Here is a 20,656-nt window from a genome sequence, read left to right on the forward strand (position 1 = left end):
AACTTCTATGATGATATTTAAACTTGGTTAATGGTGCCACAACTATTAGGTCTCTTGTGTAGTCCTTTGTTGTTTTATGATATTGAACAACATCGAACAATGTTCTTTTTGCAAAGTTGTGAATTACTGCATAAAAGGTGGTTTTGAAAGTTTTTGTCTCGAAAAAGATGGACTATGTCAAGTGCATATGCAAACTCTGTCACAGCAAGTCCTATTTCTACGGTTTAGTTGCTTCAATGGTGGTTTTGATGTCTATGAGAACGAAAGGTAAAATTATCCAAAAAGTCATAAACCTATTTTACAGTGGCTACTTCAGTCTAAATTTTTTTTTTTTTTTCAGTTTGAACAATTTGTCAATATAGTCCTTTTAACCAATTTTGACTTAAAATCGCTGATATGTGGATCCGATCATCACCAGCCACCCATTTTGACTTAAAATCGCTGATATGTGGATCCGATCATCACCAACCACCCTTCGTGGTACGACCAACGTTGACATAAATGATTTTTATAATCTTTTAAAAATATTCTAATTGTTTTCTCTTTTTATATTTTTTTTCCTTTCCTTTTCTTTTTTCCCTATTTCCCCCCGTCAATTGCTGTGGACTTAGCAATGGCCGACGAAGGTTGCTAGCCACGAGTGAAGCCATAACACTTTTGCTAGCCCAGAATTGGCGAGGGCCAACGAGCCGTTGCTTTGGTTAAAAAGGGCCACAACACCCCTGTCGTGGTCGCAGGGGCCAAGGTGAGGATCGTGGCACCCTTGCTTGTTCATCGAGGTCCCGACATCCAACGAAGGGAGATAGGAAAAAAAGAAAAAGGAAAGAAAATAAAATATTAAACGAAAAGTTTTTAGAAAATTTTAAAAAAATTACAAAAATTATTCACATCAGCACCAATAGTACCCTATTGGAGAGCCAGCATCCACGTCAACAATTGCTAGCCAAAATTGACCAAAATGACTACATCAACAAATCGTCAAAAAGTTTAATACTAAATTAGCCAAATTAAAAAATTTAAGATTAAATTAGCCGCCACAGAATAAGTTGAGTACTCTTTGGATAATTATCCCAAGAACGAAAAGGATGATGGGGCTAAAGGAATGTTGATACTCTATGCTTACAACTTCTGTTAAAAGACCCAGATTGCACTTGTTCTGGTCTTTAACTATCTCGTGTGCTTTTTGACATGGCCTAAAAAATCTCTGAATTCAAAAACCGACTCCTCCACAAATGAGTAAAGCCGAGAGAGAGAGAGAGAGAGAGAGAGAGAAGGGAAGAGAAGTACCAAAACATTGAAATCTCCTCTTCATCAATTAACCTTCAATGGCATCAGCGAAAACCTAACTAATCTGCACGAGCCCTGCATGACAAGGATGTACACTAACCATCGAAAACTTCTGATACTTTACAACACGCCAGTCCTGGAGGTATAACACGACAGCTTTACTGAACTGAAACTCTCAGATGAATCAATACCCCGATTTCAAGATTTCAAGCAGGTGTCTCGAGTGGCCTTATCCCGACCAACATTGCAAACCCAGTAGAAGCAACGATTACAGTACCTGCAAGTGCTAGTCTGCTAGATCGGACATTAGTTTGTGACTCAACCCAATTCTGGAGATAAGCTTGGAAGGGATAGTAATTTCAAGAGTAACAAGGAAAGCTATCATAACTCAGGGATTCACCCAGTTCTGGCAATTCTGGGGCATCAAAAACCCCCAACGAAGAAAAATGGGAAGAAATTGACCTTTCACATCTCCTTTGAAAATTGCCAAATCATATAGTACAAAAAACACGTATGAGCCTAAATATACTTCAGACCAGATATGTATTGCTGTCTAGAAATTAGATACTGGGCTAAGGAGTACACTATACCTAACAAACCCAATATCTTAATCTTAAGCACGTCAGATATCAAAATAGATGGCAGATTAAGAGGGGCCGCAAGTAATGGCATGGCGTCGTTCTGCTTTTTGTAACTCCAAATAAACCGGTTGAAAAGAATGTGGCTGGGAAACGTAAGAACTAGGAGTGCCACATTCTTGACAGCAAAGAACCAATCAGGCCCACCGATTTGTAACCCCCAACCTGTGTTCCCATGCCAAACATCCTCCCATATGCTGTATAAGGCAGTCAAGACCAAGTATCCTGATATAACTACTGTGACAGGGAAATACCTTTGCTTGTCCCCGAATCCAGCAATGAAATCAGAATCTTGGTTGAGGAGAAGCAAAATAGGTGCCAGAAAGAAAATGGCACGGTTTGAGCCACCCGTGAGATTGATATTCAAGATTAAGCATATGGCAAAGCACATCACAGTGGCAACGTTCCCAACCGATGGCATCCAAGCTCCCTCAGCAGCCATTCTCTTGATAGTGAAGGTCGGAGCATTAGATGCAAGTCGATGCTGCATGGACCTCATTCTAGGAGGAAAAGTACCAGAGCCACTTTGGCCAGATCGAGACTGTCTGATCCCACCCCTTTCGACAGCTTTCTCCCTCATCAACGAGGCCAATTCAAACTTTATCTCCAATGCTATGAGCATGAAGATTGCTGCATACAGACCAAGAAGAGATGTCCTTGCACCTTCGACAGCCAATAAAGTAGTCAAATTCTTCTCTTCCTCTTCCATTTCACCAATAACACCATCTCCAAGGATGTTTTTAATTCTCATCTGGCCCTCCAACAGATAAGTCACTGGGAACAGAGCAACAAGTAGAGCAAATACCCATGGTAAGAGCTTTGTGCTTGAGGCAGATGGAAAATGGGTGAACACCACAAATACAGAAGTGCAAACCATAGTCACAACAATTAGGGCATGCAAGACAGCGGCTTGCAGGAAGTACTCTGCAGATATGTAGACACCCAAAGCAATTCCCATGGCTATTGAGTAAAATGTTCTCAACTCAACAATGTATTTGATGGGTATGATGGATGTTACAGCAGCAAGAGTGAGCAAAATAGCTGCAATAAGCAGCCATGATGGCCATGTGGGCTTTGATGCCACAAATCCATAGATTGAAATGTCATCAGCAGATTCACGGGCAGCTCTGATTAAGTCAGAACGGTAAGTCAATGAGAGAGGGATTGGGGGCTGCATCAAGATAAACAGCAGACCAGTGGCCACAATGAGGACTAGGCATCTCTTAGCAGGCTGCAAGGCAAAAGGAAACAAAGATTAGTTTCAGTGAGGGAAGGAAAAAAAATGCAGGCAGAGGTCAACATAGATCACTCAAAAGGTATGGAAGTTTGAACAACACTCCTGAATGGTACCGAACCAAAAGCAATCCACTTCAAAAAACATGCCAAAGAAACAGTTAGCCAGGAAAGAATAGCCACACATAATGAGCGAATTCCGCACTCCATGAGCACAACACTTACCAGTACATGTGAGAAGTGAAGAGCAACGATAGGCACACAAGCCAATCCAGTCAAGACAATACAGAAACCCAAAAGTAAACCATCAGATGGAGCTCTTCCATTCCACCATTGTAGGGCTTCAAAAATTGTTTCACGGCAAAACCAAACCGATAGAGCAACTACTCCAGCATGTGCATAACCTTGCCAAGCTTTCATTTTTGAAGCAGTTCTGAGCCTATCCCTGCAATGCATAAGGAAGTACCCAACAGGATTAATATTATCATTTTAGTGAAGATAAACACCTGAAATATGTTCCGACGAAAAACTAAGCTCATTACTTGTAAAGAAGCAAAGGAGGAGATATTGCCAGCAGTAGGACAGCTGAAGACCAGACAACGGATTTTGATGTAATGACCAGCATGGCTAGCTTTGAAGAGTACAAGCAAGTCAATACCCAAACTGCCTTTGGTCCAATACGATGTTCTGCAGACAGTTTTCTCACCAAAGCCAAACCCAGAAAAGTCGTGAATATTACCATATAGCTTGGATACATCACATCTTCCTCAAACCCGTAGTAGTATATGCTGGAATAACTAAAAAACCGATTCTCAATGTAGGATAGAAGCAGTGCATGACTGATTAAGCCAACCTCAATCAGAAAATGCAGTTTTGATGGCAGCAGAGCTAAACCAGGAACCGTCAAGGCCAGAATAACACTTCCGATAATGAGTTTACAAAAGGATTTCAATGACATGCCTGCCATCCAGATATTCAGGTCCCAGAAATTATGCATAACAAACCATGTGACCATTAAGCTTCCAAGCACCACAAATGCACAGTACGATGGGAGGCTCTTCTTAGTAAAAAATCGAGCAAAATAGAAGCCTGCGATTGATGGCAATGGAAGAAACTGCAAGATCAAAAGTTAAAAATAATAAATTGCTGTATCCATGGTTGATTGTAAATGCCATGTGAAACTCCCTATAGATTAATTTAACCAAGCAATGAAAAGTCCAACTACAACCAGCTATTTAATGATCAAATATCAAATCAAGACTTGCAGATGGCAAGAGCTCACTGTTGATTTTCTCAAGGAATTACTGATACCAAATCAAGACTTGCCAAGTGTTCGTAAGGCACTAAAAAATTTAATGCTGAAGGCGCTAAGCGCCCGAGGCACTTGCCAGAGCAATGAGAGGCTCTAATTTAAAAGCTTAGGATTCATGTGTTAGCAAACTTGTTCGTTCCATTACACGAGAGCAATAGAGTTCAATTGCATCTTAATTTGGGACTATGCTCCGGAATATCTTCGGGGCTTTTAAGTCAGAAAGTTCCTCTACATATTCCGACCTTTTTGAGGCCTATAGTCAAGAAAAGAACAGATTTCAGGCTACACTGCCGAGACAGCAAACACTAAGATAAAACAAAGAAGCTGCGTGATCTTTTAACTCTAGCCAATGATATCAACCTGCTCAGTTCGGCTCCAGGGCATTATTCCAGACAATTCTAATTTGCGGCATACCTCTCTCTCTCCAGTCAAGATAATAGGTCCTGGCCACCTTTAAATTAGGTCCAAGTTCTGAGTTCTCTCCAGTCACCTTAGGCATTGTGAAACACTCGCCTAGGCAGTGCCTACATGAAGTCACCTCCCTTGAGACCAGACAAGGTGTCAATGCTCAGACTTGCCTTGCTTTGGCGCATAGGGGCGAGCCCCCATCTCGCCTTTGAGGACACTGCTTCTGAGCATGAATCCTTCATGTGGCAAAATGCTATGAAATAATCAGATACTCAACCTACAAGCAACAGACTGCACCACCTTCTCTATGCTATTCGGCCCTTATTGTAAAGGCGTAAAAGCAACTGCAGACATTTAAAAACCAAGGAAGTTTATTCTTTTCATCCAATACTATAGATAGATTAACTTAGACTTTGAACCTTGAATCTTATGGAATTATACAAACTCCTAAAATCACCAGTCAAAGGGTGAACACCTTCAGTTAGGGAAAAGAAAAGGTTACCATGACCATCCACATAAACTTTTAGTGATTTCTAGCCATATGAAAAATCTCTTATCCATCTCACAGAGCAAGAATAATTTCACAAAGAGACATATTTGTCCGTCAGAGCTTCTGCCTTTACCTCTTCAAACACCATTGCAAGAAGCCAGAGTAGAACATCTTCTATCAAACAAAGCAGCAATCAGCAAGAGCTTCTAGTGCCCTTCCTCCTTCCTCACTAAACACCAAACACAACTCCCCCAAAAAACAAATAAAAAAAGAACAATAAAAAGGCACAAGCAAACCCCATTATTGTCAAAATCAGAGCATCGCCAACTCTGTCAACCACCCTCAGCAGCATATTGCTTTGTAAATTGTAAGTTTCACGGTTGCCACCAATCATCAAATGCACAGCATAAACAGAACAACTCAAACACAATGTTGCCCTAAAAAAGAACCGGTCTACAGTGGAATTCCACATAACATCAGTAAAAATTGCTAATTTCATAAGTTGGCACCCGACAAAATCCATCCTAGCAGCTCTTCTTGTCCATTTAAATTTGCTTTGCATGTGGCAGGAAAAGAACATTAAAACTTGCTTTGCATATGGCAGGAAAAGAATATAATTGTGGGAGCAAACAGAAAATGGTCTCTAGTTATTGTGAATTAATCATATTACAGTTTAGGTGTCAGTTGAAACAATGGGATGTAGTGACATGATTCCAAATCGAAGAGAAAGCAGCTACAAGAAGGTTGTGCAATTTTTACCATTACATCATCTATCTGTAATGAAAGTAGCGTGAATGATGCAACAGCCAAAATGTTGCACTACATCAGCATTGTCATAGGTTCCATAGCGGCAATGGCAAAGAGGGACATTGCACAGGGGAAAGGGTCATCAGTCCTGGACATGGGATTGTGGGAGAGGGTTTTTCCAGCAAAAAACTGAGTTTGATGCTTCCCACATTGAAATTAGTGTCACTGTGTCACTAATTTAGTGGAGACATTATAACTACTAAAGGTTCACGTAATGACAAGCTAACTAAGATGTCACTAAATAGTCATAGCTAAATCATCCAATAAAGTATAAACTATTGAGCGTAATACCTAAGCGATGGAACAACAACCAGTACTTTTTTTTTTATCATGCACCTATATCTACCAAAATGCCATAACAGAGAGAACTCCAAATCTATGTGCTAACGAATTTTTACTGAACGTAATAGTACACTTCAAAAGAACAATGGAAACTTGCAAATAAAGACCAAACTTGTCATTCATTGGCACTGAAGTTATCTGCTCTTTCCCTTTACCCCATGGCAGTGCTTCCAGTTACTTGTTTAACACTTAACAGGACTCTTGAAGCTATACTACAATAATAAGAATTCAATGTCCACAAATGATACATGTTTAAACTTAATCTAAAAAATGCAAGGTAGTTAAAATGCATACCATTATAGGAAATCCCACAACTATTGCACCAGCAGCACTGACGATTACAGCCAAAGCAGTGAAAGCCGCCGAGCTAAAAGCATCCGAAACCATACCGAGAGCACCGGCACCAGCCCCAGCAGCCCCTCCAAGCATTGTAGTTGTCACAAGAAGATAATTAAATGGCGGTGGAACCTGAATGTACTTCCCAAAAGAGTGAAAAACAACTCTTATTTCCAAACAAATCACTACCACCACCAACGATATTGCACCATTCACCACGCGAATACTCTGCAGCTGATGGGCATTCTTTGTCACCCACCAAAGTGCGCCCCTTGTCGACGCATACAGTTGAAACAAAAAAGGGATAAAGAAAAGGAGGAACAAGTCGGAAACCGCAGCAGCTGACGAGAGAATCACAGAGTAATGCGATGCAACGTGAAAGAGAAAAGGGAAAAAGAGCAAATTCAGTGTGTGAATGCAACTCTCGAGCTGCCCGAGGATCAAATTATCATCTGGAACCTCTCCACCGTGATACTTCATCTCCTGTTTAGCTTTAAAAGACGATACTCGAGGGATCGAGTAAAGCCAATAGAAAACGCAATTGAACGCCATCAGATAATAGGCCGCATGGTTCATACCGACGGCGGAGACCGTCGCCCAAGTGAAGAGCGCCGAGGCCGCAATGGGAACGCAAGTGAAGAGAAGCCTCTCGAGAGCGAGCACGATCGAAGGATTCTCGATTTGAATCCACTTGAACTGAAGCGACGCCCACACACCAATCAGAAAGTTGGTCTCCGCGCAGAGAAACGCCGCGAGGAGCGCGAGGGGCAGCGAGTTGAACGTCGAGATCAGCGAGGAGCTGAAGAAGAAGGCGATCTGAGCCGCGAGGAGGGAGAACCAGACGCCGAAGAAGGAGCCGGCCTTGAAGCTGAGGGAATCGAGGATGTAGGCCACCATCAGGCCGAGGGTGAGGGTGGCGACCACCGGCGCGCCGCCGAGGTCGAGGAGGAAGGCGGCGCAGGGGACGAGGGCGATGGCGACGCGGGCGTTGTGAGAGAAGGCGGAGGGAGCGAATCGAGACGACGATTTCGCCGATCGGGACCCCCCGCCGGAGAAATCGCCGGAGCCGGGGCTGGAGCCGTGAGGAGCAGGGGAGTAGGGCGGCGATCCATTGCCGTAGGAGGAGGAGGAGGGGGAGAAGGTCGGCGCGCTGACCGAGGAGGAGATATACGGGCGGAAGGACCGAGGCTGGAGCTCCGGCGGCATCATCATCTTCGCCGGCGGCGGCGGGGGGTCGTGCGGTCGCGCGGCGCGACGCGACGGGCGGGGTTAGAGGGCGAGGGTTTTTCTGTGAGCTCCGGGGCTGGTCTTGGTGGCGTCTTCGAGTAGGGGAGAGTGACCAGATCGGAGGAGGAGACGATGCGCGCGGCTAGGGAGACGGGCGGTGACGTGTCTGGGTCGATCCTGGCCGTCGGATCGCTGGCGCCTGGCGGATCAATCAACGCTCGCAAGTACAGTGAGTTGACTCGGTGACTCGCTGAGCCGCGAGTTCATGACCCCCCGGTTCGCGTTGGGCCGGATGGGCCCGAATCGAGTGGGTCCGGCCCATGATATTATGAGCACGGGTCGTTTTTTTTTTTTTTTTTTTTTTCTGGGTGCCAGCCAACCACTAAACTTTGATATCGGCATAAGTTTTAGATTATCCTCAAATCATATCCGACCAACTATAAATTGGATATTTCGAGTTTGCTCTGGGCCGGTCAGGCGGGGATAAAAGCGTCCGAGGTGTCGATCCGAACTAATACACACAACATCATCCGACATGGGGTGCCGCCCGAACCAACGCAACGAAAGATCGGTATCTCGATCACTGTTTCGTACTCGCAAGCCTATTACAGAATATGCAGTATAGTAGTTCTCAAACTCAAATTATACATAGGCACACAAAATACAGCACGCTTACAGTACATGAAAACTCTCTTAACACAAAGATCCTGCAGAGCCACCATGTCGAAGAGCTAAGAGTGGCGATTCTTCAGCTCCAAGGATTATAGAAATCATTGCCCTGTACCAAACATAGTGATCATTAGCTTAATCAGGAATTAGTTAATGGTTAATTTGTTTCGCCAATTGATCGAACCATCGGCGTGCACCACGAGCGACGGCGCGCGCCTTACCTGGCTGTTGTCGTACAAGTGGGGCAGCGGATGGTAAGAGTAATGCGGGTAGTCGTTCGGTAGGTTGCCGAGCATCTCCAATTGGGAGAGTGATCCTAGTGCTGCTTGATACGATGACTGATGTCGGGACGAAAAATTCCGTATTAAAATATGCCCGAATTACTTGGAAATTTTTCGGCTAATGCTCAGTGTGCACGGAACATCATTTTGATGGAACGAAGGTTTGGTGCTTTGGATTACTTACCTCCTGATCTGTGTCTTCTGTTGACTCATGTTGAGAAGCAACCGGAGTGTCATCGGTTACACTTGAACCTCCTTCAAAGCTTGGTGAAACATCCAAGCTTTCACTTGGTTTCCTCTTCAAGCGACAGAGGATGTACGGTATCTGTAAAAATTTGTTTATTTTTAATGTTACAAATATTAGAGTCACTAGAATTTGGAAGTTTCACTTCGATTACAAATGCGGAATATGTAAATGAAAAACAAAACTTGTAAAAGTAAATGTCACGTGGTCAAAACAAAAAATAATGATGTCGACGACGGCATGGTACGATAATGTAATTTGCTCGTTCTTTTATAATTCAAGAGCACAAGCATAAGATTAGGCTAAGCCCTCAAAACATAATGCAAATTCCATGAACCGATTAAATACAGGCCTTTGGCATGTACAGGGTGATCCTAACTTAGATTAGTTTGCATACACGTTGGTGGGATTTGAATAGGTGAACTCTAGTTGCTGGACTATAAATCCCGACTCCTAAACTAGCTGGCCCGACTCTAAGAGGTCAATTGGCTCATTCTGTTGAAAGCCATTGATATTATGTTGTAGTTTAAAACAACCATCATCCTACATTTTTCGGCCTAGCCTAATGGACTATCGATTCACTTCTCACTAATTTATTTTGCACAAGAAAAAAAAAATGAGAAATCTTAAATAGATTAATTGGAAAACCTGAAGGGTTGAAGAGTATCCATCGAGAAGTTCGGGATTCAGGTGATATTCGTGCAAGACCCATCCAGTCTTGACTCGACTTCTGTAAAAGGTCAAAATCCTTTTCGTGCCTATTAAAACCCCGGTGGTTCGGCTTTTGATATCATCCCTTTGGCTTGTAATCTTCCAATTACCGCTCCTTGTCTTCCTTTTCACACGCTCGCTCTTTTGGGCTAGGTAAGGCGAAGGGCACAAGAAGTACCAGTCCCTCCCATCCGATGGAACGTTCGATATTTCTGCACCAATACATGGCAAAAAAACTTTAGGACAACTTATCATAACACCATAAGTGCATATAGCGTGTGAACAACTTTTCTACGAGTAATTAATATTACGATGTCACAAATAAGTACCACGACACATGCCTAACTAAAAGGGAAAGGAGTACACGAATGAGACTCGCCTTGATACACTCCCGGTAAATCCCAAGGATCGCATGCATAGAAATCCTCGAGGTCGGGGATGAGACAATTGTCAGCGTATCCAAGTACCTTTCTCATCAGGTGATTATTGACGAGTTCTTCCTCGGACGGAGAAAATCTGAATCCCACTTGAAATTGCTCCATATGGAGAAAGCGGAGTTTCGCTAATTGACTAAGACTAAGTGATGTAATTGAAGTTGAGTTGAACTTGAGTTGTCTGAGTAAATTTTGTGAGTTCATAATCAAATTGGAGATGCCAATTTATAATTGGGCTCAACATCGGCTCAAGCTTCTATTTTTTTGCTGCTTTGTGGTTCGTCTTCCCTTATGCCAGAAGCCTTCTTTTTCCCTAAGCCCTTGTTTCACAAGGGAAGCTCACTGCAAATTTTCTATCTTCTACTAGGAGGATTCCACCTTGAAGAAGCTACCGGTGAAATTTCCATTCTATCCTCGCCGGGAAAAGTGCGCCAAAGTTCTTGGGACAATTTTGTCTGCTAATGCCCAGCGAGCTCTATATTTGAACAGTGACCAATGGTCAAAGAATTCGAAGCTAGACGTGATCAATAGGTGGGGCCTCGGTAGACCGAGTCGAGTACCGGGCCTATCTGGTCTAAAAGTACCCGTCCAAGTGCCGTCCGTATTTGAAAAATATTTGAATTTACGTCACAAAATATCAGGCGGGTCCGGTTTAAAAAGGAAACTAATTGCCCCAGCCATCCAAAGCGGTGCTTCAAGGCCTGGACGGGGCTAGCTTGCCAATGGGCCCATGATTAGGTCTAATCAAAACCCGTACACATATACAATGACGGATGCATGGGGTAGTCGTAGCCCCACTTCCCTAGGTTGAAAAAAGGTAACAATTTTTCGAGAAGAATCATGTATGCTATTTAATGAATATCTTTGTCTCGCCTCATTTTAATCTCAATTTCTCAGTCCGCCATTACATGTATGAATTATCCTAAAGAAGGTGGTCCGCATAATGACTTAAACTCAAAGACTTTGTAACTTAACTTACAAGTCACAAGGAAGTAAACAATAACTTATTGTTAAGTTTTCGGTATATCCTATTGTTTTTCATACCTTTGTGGAAATAGTATGTTTGATGAACAAATTTTGAGAGAATGGTCAAGAACAATTGACTATACTTCTGCCCAATAATCTTCTCTCATCGCCCACAAGTCAGCCTCGTATGACCAGTGAAAGCAAAGCAAAATACATTTCTATCCAATTATTCAGGAGACCATTCCAAGACTGTGTTTGCTAAAATGGTTTAACATCGAACTAAGATCTATGTATGCTTATGTTTCCTATTGGATGCATGATTTTGTTGAAGTTACTACAAATGAACATCCGATTTTATCTATAGTGACTTTCGTCTCTTATCTATTCTCCTTTTAAAGTTTCGTGTCTTTTACGATTACTTAACACATTTTACACCTAAATTCATTCAAAACGCACAAAAATTGCCATATATAAACTCACCTATAATAGTTTCTTAATTTTCTAAGGTTCGAATAATGTTTAAGTATTGATGGGAAAGCTTGTAAATAATTTGTTGAAATGATATAAACCCCTTGTGCTTTCGATCATATTTTAATTCGCTTCCTTTTGATAAAATGGTCCCGCTTGCCCTACGTTGCAACAATATAAGAGCTTACCCACCAAATTAAGTTCTAAAACTTATCATCGGCAGGAATCTAGACGAGCCTAGGCTGAACACACTAAGCAAGATTGCAGTGCAGCACGATTCGAAGGCGACCCTTCGACTTTAGTCTTCCCCGAGCTCGACTCGATCGAATCTTAAATCCACCTGTTTGTCTTAAGTATTCCATGTTACAAGATATAGGGATACTATAGTCTGCGATTGCGTTGTCTGCCTCTCCGGGTATGCCCACGTAGAAGCCCAATGCATCGGCTCAGTCGGTTCTGATCAAACTATTCCAGGAAAGGAACTCTGTTCTCACCGATTCTTCCTCTGACGAATGTATATGCTTATTTGGGTCATTGAGAGACGAAAGTTGATTAGATCAGAAGCTTATCAGACACGGTGAAAGTAATATTTTGCCGTCATTCTCCAACCAAGCGCGCCAAAGTTTGAGCTTCATCGCATTAGAGCAGACCAGATTAGTCCTTTGGCGACCAAAGTGGTAATTTGTCGCCCTAGGTTATGTCTACGGCGACGAAAATGGATTTTCATCGCGAACGTCATCGCCTTTTAATCTGAGCAAGGCCACGGAAAGTGTCCTTTTGTAGCCTTTGGTCTGAACAAACGCGACCAAATGAATTTTTCGGGGAAAAAGTGTTAAAAAAGTTCTAAATTTATTGCATTCGTGCCAATTTAGTTTTAAACCTTTTAATTACGCCAATTTAGTTCTAAGCCTTTCGACCTAGTGCCAATTTAGTCCTTCCAGATATTGCTAACGTGGACACCGGCCGGCCTACGTGGCACTGCCGGTGCTGATGTAGACATTTTTCAATAATATTTTAATAATTTTCGATTTTTTTCTTTTTTTCTCTCTATTTTTTCCCCTCCTCTTTCCGGCTGCCGGCGAGGGCTGGCCTCACTTGGGTGGTCCTCGCCGAGGCGAGGGTAAGCGCCGGCGAGGCCAACAGGCTCTGGCAAGGTCTAGTGCTCGCCCTTGCCCCGGCGAGGCCAACCCTCGCCGGCCATGGCCGTGCCGGTCAGCGAAAGGAGGAGGAAAAAAAAGAGACAATAAAAGAAAGAAAAAAATTAAAAGAAACAAAATTAAAAAATTATTAAAAAATGTCCACATTAGTGCCGGTTGTACCACGTAGGCTGGCCAGCGTCCATGTCAGCAATATCCGGCCACTGAATGTATCAGGTCAAAATGTTTAAGACTAAATCGGCACAATTAAAAGGTTTATAACTAAATTGATACTAATACAAATAATGTTAGGACTTTTCTGACACTTTTTCTCGAATTTTTCATCGCTTTCGATTAGACCTGTTAAACGGGTGGATCGGGTCAGGTTTGGGTCAGGTCATAAATGGTTCAACCCAAATTGACCCATTAACTCGTTTGTGACCCATTTATTTGTAAGGTAAAAATCCTGACCCATACCCAACCTGTACTCGACCCGATCCATATTAAAAATTGTACTGCTAAAACATTTTCATACAATACAAAGCTAGTGAATAATTTTTATAATTTTTTTTTGCAAATTGAGGTTTTGTTTGTTTCGCGAAAAATGCAACATTTCTATAAAATATTTTCCATGAAGTCATTATCCAAGAAAATAAAAAAAAATTCGGTGTTTGGCTGAAACTTGAAAATGAATTAGAAAATATTTTTCGACATTTGGTATATAAAATCTGATTTGATTTTACTTCATGCATTCATTTTTATAATTTTTATTTTTTTAAATTAAATTTTACTTTTTTTCCTTTTTTTTTTCCGTTATTTTTGGCAGGTGGCCAACCACAAGCGAGGACAAGCTTGCCGGAGGCCGGTAAAGCTTAAGCTCGCCGATCTAGCGAGGCCAAGGCCTCGTCGGCCCCAAGTGAGGCTCCACCTCATCGAACTCGACCTCGCCGGATCTGGCGAGGCTGGGTTTGCCAGAATCAGGCCAGCTTGAGGCTCGCTTGAGGCTGGCAAGGCTTAACCCTCGCCCAAGGCCGGAAAGGCCTCGGCATCTCCAGATTGACGAGCTCGAGCTTTGTCGGCCTCCGGTGAGGTCGTCCTCAATTGTGGCTGGTTGCCAGCCGTCACCGTGGTTGGCCAACGATCGAAAATAAAGAAAAAATAAAAATAAATGAAAAGGAGAAAAAAATAAAATAATTCTAATTTCAATTTTTTTTAAAAAAATATTTTTATAAAAAGGGAAAAAGTGTGTGTGGGCCTAATGAGTGGGTTGAAAATGGATTCTACACTCAATCCATTTAGACCAATATATGATAAACTTAAAACTTTAAAATCCATTTAAAATGGGCTTTTCAAAGTTATAGTGACCCTAAATGGGTCATATATGGATTTAATACCCATTTTAACGGTTCTACTTTCGATGAGAAGAAACAAACCTAATTCAACGAATTCCTCATTTCGTGGCGCAAGATGTCAAGTTCCACATCAAGTGGGGCAAAGCCCTTTGATGTTACCTATAGGTAAAATCCAATCCCAAGTAATCATCATTTTGTGTGGTAATTTCGGCACCTCTTTTGTTGGGGAACTTCGTCCATAAAAACGGATAGACAACTTACAAATTTTTTCACTAATCGGGAGTGTTTGCGGATCGCACTTTGATTTTGTGTGTGAAGTAATTTATAAACAAGGTTTCAATAGCCAACTTTAGTTTTACTACTAATCCTTAATTGGCCACAAAAAAAAATGATTCTAACTCACTTATGAATTGCACTCGACAGCGGGTCTGAGGCACCAAGATTGAGGATGAGAAGGTCAAGTAATCGAGGAATTCTTGCAATGTTTCGGATCATATCGACACGATGCTGTCCGCTCATTGAATCATGGGATCGGAAAATTCAACAGTTGTCACATACCGAGAGTATGCGACTGGAGACCATTCACGAAAAACACGAGTGACCTCACCGACCGAGTGAACTGAGTCGCGACCTCAGCCACGACACAAGAAGAAACCCTTGGTCTCGGCCGAAGATGTGCTACTGTGGTCGCAGCAGCCTGGCCACCTTATTTGCGGCGGAGGCAAGGGACGGATTGTTGCCCGGGTCGAAGCTACAACATCCGACCCCCCGAACTCTCTCTCTCTCTTGCATTGCCATGCGATGCCATATAAGCATGGTCAATGTCCAAAATGCTGAACCACCCCACTCGTGCAGATGGAGATCGGACAGTGAACTAGAAAATGGGAAACCATCACCAGAGCCTCAGCGACGACTCTCGTGAAATGGGTCGTCCACATCATATAGAAGAAGCTATTTACATGAAGTGGCTTGGAATATGAACTCTCTGCTAACGCAACTAATCTCACCATCACAATATCTGGAATGAAATTCTTAGGACGCCTACCACGTCGAAGCAACGCTTTCCTTGAGTGCATCCTAAATCACAAGGTAAGCGGAAAAATCGCACGGCAATGCATTCGCAAACGTTGAAGGCATTTTTTTCATTGAGAAAAGAATTGGGCTACACAAATATGGGAGAGGTGCACCACAAGTCTTAAACCTTATGTACATAATGTAATTGAGTCCTAAATATTTGAATTGGTTCCATCAAGTCACGTGCCTTTACCATTGAGTTCTTAACCTTTTAGTTGGTTCAATTATGTCCTCAACCTTTATCGAAAAACGCAATTAATTCCTAAAATTACGTTGAAAAGTGTAATTTAAGAATTCTCTATAAACATTTTTTGAGTGACCTGTAGGCAATTTTAGGTATTGTTCATTAAAAGGACTCAATTGCTCTTTTTGAAGAAGGTTTATAACTTAATTGAACTAATTAAAAGGTCTAAAACTTGATTCAATTCCATATACAAAATTTAGGATTGCTTGTGCAATTTGTTGAGGAAAACTCCTAATAATTTTGAAGTTGACAAAACCTTCCACATAATTATAAGTCTGATACTTATTCTGAACTAATTTATTCCAGGTATTTATATTCTGGAAACTTAGAAGGAAGTTATTCAGACTTTACAAGATGTCAAGTATGTTATTGAAGACCCACAAAATCTTAGTTCTGAAGACTTAGACGCAGAAATTATTCAGATGCAGACGAAGAAATTATTCAAAAGCAGACGTAGAAGTTCTTCAGACGCAGATGCAGAAGTTCTTCAGATACAGACGCAGAATTTCTTCAGACGCAGAATTCAGAACGAGACATAACAGCTAGTGATCTGGTATGGATTTCACAGAAGGAAAGTTTTGATTGTTTCAATCTAAGGCTATAATTGATTGACAATCAAACACTACGACAAGCATGCATTACAACGGATAAAGCTCTACTTATGAAAACCAAGATTCTGATTGTATGGGCGACCAGAATCAGCGGGATTCAGAATCTGTCATCCAACGGCTACTCAATCCTTTCTATACAAATCTGTCCAAGGTGAAGATTGGAAGATGATCCTCTGAATGCTGTCCAACGGCTAGTTTGGAAGTAGAGGAGTATTTAAGGAGATCAACGAGCAGCAGAAGGAAGTACAGAATCAAGAATTATCAAGTCCAAAGTCTGAGCATATTCCGATCATTTGTCTTGTCTTTCTGAGCCAAACATTAAGATCTTGAGGGACACTTTGTAAGAGTGATTGTGTGAGATAGAGAGTTCTATCATACACAAGAGTGTTAACACTCAGAAGTTGTAATTCCTCTTGATTACATAGTGAAATCCAGTCGGTAGGCTGTAAGCGTGGGAGAGTGGACATAGGCTTGCTATAAGCCGAACCACTATAAACTTGTGTGCAGATTTTCTATTCCTTATCTCTTTATTTACATTCTGCACATCAAGAGCATTGTCTATATATACTGTTTTGAATCTGAATTTTATTCAGACTCAACTGTGTTTTTTAATTTCTGCATAAATTGACAAAATTGTTTAAGATCACCTATTCACCCCCCTCTAGGTGATCATTGCTAGCTATATCACAATTTGCCCTTAATAAAATGCACGAATGACAAAGTATGTGATATGAGAATGATCGGATAACAAGTATATACACAGGATGGCATGGCAGAATATAATATGAAAATGACATGGCAAGTATCCACAAATGGCATAGCATGTAATATGAATGCCTCATTTTTTTCCTTACGGCCTTGGTTCAAAACTCGTTGAAAGCAATTAAAAGTAAAATGTTGAATGAAGCACACCGATATGGAAAAGTGTGCCCATAAGATCACTCGAAGAGGCAGACAAGTCAAGGTGCGTGAAAACTGACCCGGACACTACATAACCTTTATGAAAAAATGACATAGCATGTAATATGATTAATAGTGCATCATCTTATGCTATGCCGTGATTAGACATGTTAAAATGAGTCTTAGATCCATATATGACCCATTTAAAAAATAAATAGGTCATATATAGGCCACTTCAATTTTGAAGAGTTACCTTAATTGGATTTTAAAATTTAAAGCTTGAAATAAATGGATCTAAATGGGTTGAGTTTATAACCCATTTCCAACCCACTATGCTCTCACACACACACTCTCTCTCCCTCTTCTTCAGCCTTATAAGAATATTTTCTTTTTAAAAAATCGAAATTATAAATATTTTTCTTTTTCTTTTTTCTTTCCTTTCTTTTTCTTTTCCCTTCTTCCTCGGCCACGATGACAAGCCACAAGCAAGGGACAAGCTTGCCAATCTGGCCAGGCCAGGGCCTTGCCGGCCTCTGGCAAGGTTCGAGCTTACCGACGTCTGGTGCTGGTGAGACTCGAGCTCACCAATGTCTGGCACTAGCGAGGCTCAAGCCTCACCGATTTGGTGAGACTCGAGCTCACCGGCCTCGGGCGAGCTCGATCTTGCTGGATCTGGCAAGGCTACAACTTGTCTATGGCTGGTCACCGGTCGTCGCCATGGCTGGCAATCGGTCGAAGAAGAAGGAAAAATAAAAGAAACAAGAAAATAAAAAATAAAAATAAAAATTATTAAAAGGAGTGCACAGAGGAAATCAAATTAGATTTTTCCATACCAAATGACAGAAAATATTTTCTAGTTCATTTTCAAGTTTCAGCCAAACATCGAAAAATATTGTTATTTTCTTAAAAAATGTTTTTCTGCCTTGAAAACAAACGGAGCCTCAATTTTTTAAAACAACAATTATAAAAATTGTCAACTAGATTTATATTGCACGGAAGTGTTTTAGCAATATATATATTAAAAATCATAAGAAACAAGTTTTCTTAAATTGGGTTAAACATGAAAGTGTTTTAGTAATATGGGTCAGGTAGGGTATAGATTGGGTATGGCGTCGGGTTGGGTATGGGTTGCGAAACTTACATTACGAGTAAATGAGTCATAAACGGGTTAATGGGTTAATTTGTGAGTCACCAAATTGGAGGAGACGATGTGCGAGAGCGACTGTGAGTCAAATGGTGACGTGTATGGGTTGATCTTGGCCGTCGGATTGCTGGAGTCTGGCTAATCAATCAACATTTGCAGTTTTTTTGGTTTGTAATGCAGGGAGTTAACTCGGTGACTCGCTGAGCCATGAGTTTATCTCCTCGGTTCGCAATGGGCCGAATGGGCCCAAATCGAGAGGATCCGGCCCATGAGATTATGAGAACGGGTCGTTGTTGCTGTTCTTTTTTTTATTTGTGCCGGCCAACCCCTAAACTTTGATATCGACAAAAACTTTAGATTATCCTCAATCATATCCGACTAACTATGAATTGGAAATTTCGAGTTTGCTCCGAGCCGGTCGACTTAGATAAAAGCGTCCGAATTGTCGATTTGAACTAATACACACAACATCGTCTGACGTGGGTCACCGCGAAATGCTCGAACCGTCGCAATTGAAGATCGGTATTGCAATTGTCCTTTCGTATCCGCAATTTAGTGATACTATCTGGTTGGCACAAGCCCATTACAGATTATGCAATACAGTAGTTCTCAAATTACACAAAGGCACACAAAACACACCACGCTTACAGGACATGAAAACTCTCTAACACGAAGATCCTGCAAAAAGCCACGTTGTTGAAGAGCATATAGTGGTGATTCTTCAGCTCCAATGATCAAAGAAATCATTTCCCTGCACCAGACATAGTGATCATTAGTTTAATCAGGAATTAGTGAATGGTTAATTTGTTTCGCCAATTGATCGAACCATTGGCATGCACCACAAGCGACGACGTGCACCTTACCTGGCCGTTGCCGTAAACATAGGGCTGTGGGTCGTAAGAGTAATGCGAGTAGTAGTTCGGTGGGTTGTCATCGAGCATCTCTAATTGGGAGAGTGATTCTAGAGTTGCTTGATACGATGACTGATGTTGGGATGAAAAATTCCGTGTTAGAAGACGCCCGAATTACTATGAAATTTTTCGTCTAATGCTCAGTGCATGGAACATCATTTTGATGGAAACAAGGTTTGGTCTTTTGGATTACTTACCTCATGATCTGCGTCTTCTACTGACTCGTGTTGAGAAGCAACTGGTGCATCGTCGGTTACACTCGAACCTCCTTCGAAGCTTGGGGAAATATCCAAGCTTTCACTTGGTTTCCTCTTCAGGCGACAGAGAATATATGGTATCTGTAAAAATTTGTTTATTTTTAATGTTGCAAAGATCAGAGTATGTAGAATATGAAAGTTTCACTTTGAATACAAACGTGGAATATGTAAATAACCTACAAAAGTAAATGTCACATGGTTAAAACAAAAGAAATAATAATGACGACGACGTGATATAATAGTGTAATAGGCTCGTTCTTTTATAATTCAATTGCAAAAGCATAAGGTCGAGCTAAGCCCATAACACGGTGCAAATTCCATAAACCGGTTATGTACATGCCTTTGGCATGTATAGGTGCTCCTAACTTAGATTAGTTTGCATGCACGTCGGCGGGATTTGAACGGGTAAACACTAGCTGCTAGAATGTAAATCCCGACGCCCCAACCAAGTGGCCTAACTCTAAGAGGTCAATTGGCTCATTCTCTAGAAAGCGGTTGATATTATGTTGTAGTTTAAAAGAACCATCATCCTACATTCTTCAGCCTAGCGTAATGGGCTATCGATTCACTTCTCACTAATTTATTTTGCACATGAAAAAAAGAGAGATATTAAATAGATCAATTGGAGAACCTGGAGGGTTGATGAGTATCCATCGAGAAGTTCGGGATTAAGGTGATATTCATGCATGACCCATCCAGTCTTAACTCGACTTTTGTAAAAGGTCAAAATCCTTTTCGTGCCTATTACAACCCTGGTGCTTCGGGTTTTGATATCATCCCTTTGGCTCGTAATCTTCCAATTACCGCTCCTTGTCTTCCTTTTCACACGCTCACTATTTTGGGCTAGGTAAGGCGAAGGGCACAAGAAGTACCAATCCCACCCGTCCGATGGAACATTCGATATTTCTGCACCCATACATGACAAAAAAACTTTAGGACAACTTATCATAACACCATAAGTGCGGGTAGTGTGTGAACAACTTTTCTATGCGTAATAAAAATTATGATGTCGCAAATAAGTACCACAACGCATGTCTAAGTAAAAGGGAAAGGAGTAGGCGAATGAAACTCGCCTTGATACACTCTCGGTAAATCCCAAGGATCCCATGCATAGAAATCCTCGAGTTCGGGGATGAGGCAATTGTCGGCGTATCCAAGTACCTTTCTCGTCAGG

The 20,656-nt window shown here is 41.7% G+C and overlaps 3 protein-coding genes across 3 annotated transcripts; all 3 read right to left on the reverse strand.

Annotated features, from left to right (window-relative positions):
* Positions 1-1,284: 1,284 nt before the first annotated feature.
* LOC115681857 (uncharacterized) lies at positions 1,285-8,091 on the reverse strand. Its single transcript, XM_030605949.2, has 4 exons — positions 6,812-8,091; positions 3,701-4,272; positions 3,384-3,603; positions 1,285-3,156 (listed from the first exon to the last, which is right to left on the reverse strand). The coding sequence occupies exons 1-4, from the start codon at positions 8,063-8,065 to the stop codon at positions 1,807-1,809; spliced, it is 3,396 nt and encodes a 1,131-aa protein (XP_030461809.1). The 5' UTR covers positions 8,066-8,091; the 3' UTR covers positions 1,285-1,806.
* A 583-nt stretch (positions 8,092-8,674) lies between these two features.
* On the reverse strand, positions 8,675-10,527 carry LOC130137312 (protein NTM1-like 9). The gene is made up of 5 exons (XM_056308097.1): positions 10,365-10,527; positions 9,923-10,197; positions 9,215-9,355; positions 8,971-9,087; positions 8,675-8,858 (listed from the first exon to the last, which is right to left on the reverse strand). The coding sequence occupies exons 1-5, from the start codon at positions 10,525-10,527 to the stop codon at positions 8,829-8,831; spliced, it is 726 nt and encodes a 241-aa protein (XP_056164072.1). The 3' UTR covers positions 8,675-8,828.
* Positions 10,528-18,853: 8,326 nt separating this feature from the next.
* Positions 18,854-20,383, reverse strand: LOC130135164 (uncharacterized). The gene is made up of 4 exons (XM_056303671.1): positions 20,114-20,383; positions 19,423-19,563; positions 19,178-19,297; positions 18,854-19,065 (listed from the first exon to the last, which is right to left on the reverse strand). Exons 1-4 carry the CDS (start codon positions 20,168-20,170, stop codon positions 19,036-19,038), a joined length of 348 nt encoding a protein of 115 aa, XP_056159646.1. The 5' UTR covers positions 20,171-20,383; the 3' UTR covers positions 18,854-19,035.
* Between the last annotated feature and the right edge of the window lie 273 nt (positions 20,384-20,656).

This window comes from Syzygium oleosum, unplaced genomic scaffold (genome assembly GCF_021117445.2).
Source record: "Syzygium oleosum isolate NSW1041296 unplaced genomic scaffold, Sole_v2.1 Sole_v2.02, whole genome shotgun sequence".
Lineage (NCBI taxonomy): Eukaryota > Viridiplantae > Streptophyta > Magnoliopsida > Myrtales > Myrtaceae > Syzygium > Syzygium oleosum.

What these genes read in the sequence shown, in the direction of transcription:
- LOC130135164 (XM_056303671.1), bottom strand. Translation starts at nt 20,170, where the DNA reads ATGCATGAATATCACCTTAATCCCGAACTTCTCGATGGATACTCATCA. An exon ending in GATACTCATCAACCCTCCAG is followed by an intron (nt 19,564 to 20,113) that starts GTTCTCCAATTG and finishes AAATTTTTACAG; the next exon opens with ATACCATATATTCTCTGTCG. An exon ending in ATGTTTACGGCAACGGCCAG is followed by an intron (nt 19,066 to 19,177) that starts GTAAGGTGCACG and finishes TGTCTGGTGCAG; the next exon opens with GGAAATGATTTCTTTGATCA.
- LOC115681857 (XM_030605949.2), bottom strand. Translation starts at nt 8,065, where the DNA reads ATGATGATGCCGCCGGAGCTCCAGCCTCGGTCCTTCCGCCCGTATATC. An exon ending in TTGTGGGATTTCCTATAATG is followed by an intron (nt 4,273 to 6,811) that starts GTATGCATTTTA and finishes TTGATCTTGCAG; the next exon opens with TTTCTTCCATTGCCATCAAT. An exon ending in TTCACTTCTCACATGTACTG is followed by an intron (nt 3,157 to 3,383) that starts GTAAGTGTTGTG and finishes TTTGCCTTGCAG; the next exon opens with CCTGCTAAGAGATGCCTAGT.
- LOC130137312 (XM_056308097.1), bottom strand. Translation starts at nt 10,527, where the DNA reads ATGGAGCAATTTCAAGTGGGATTCAGATTTTCTCCGTCCGAGGAAGAA. An exon ending in GATACTCTTCAACCCTTCAG is followed by an intron (nt 9,356 to 9,922) that starts GTTTTCCAATTA and finishes AAATTTTTACAG; the next exon opens with ATACCGTACATCCTCTGTCG. An exon ending in CAGAAGACACAGATCAGGAG is followed by an intron (nt 9,088 to 9,214) that starts GTAAGTAATCCA and finishes TCCCGACATCAG; the next exon opens with TCATCGTATCAAGCAGCACT.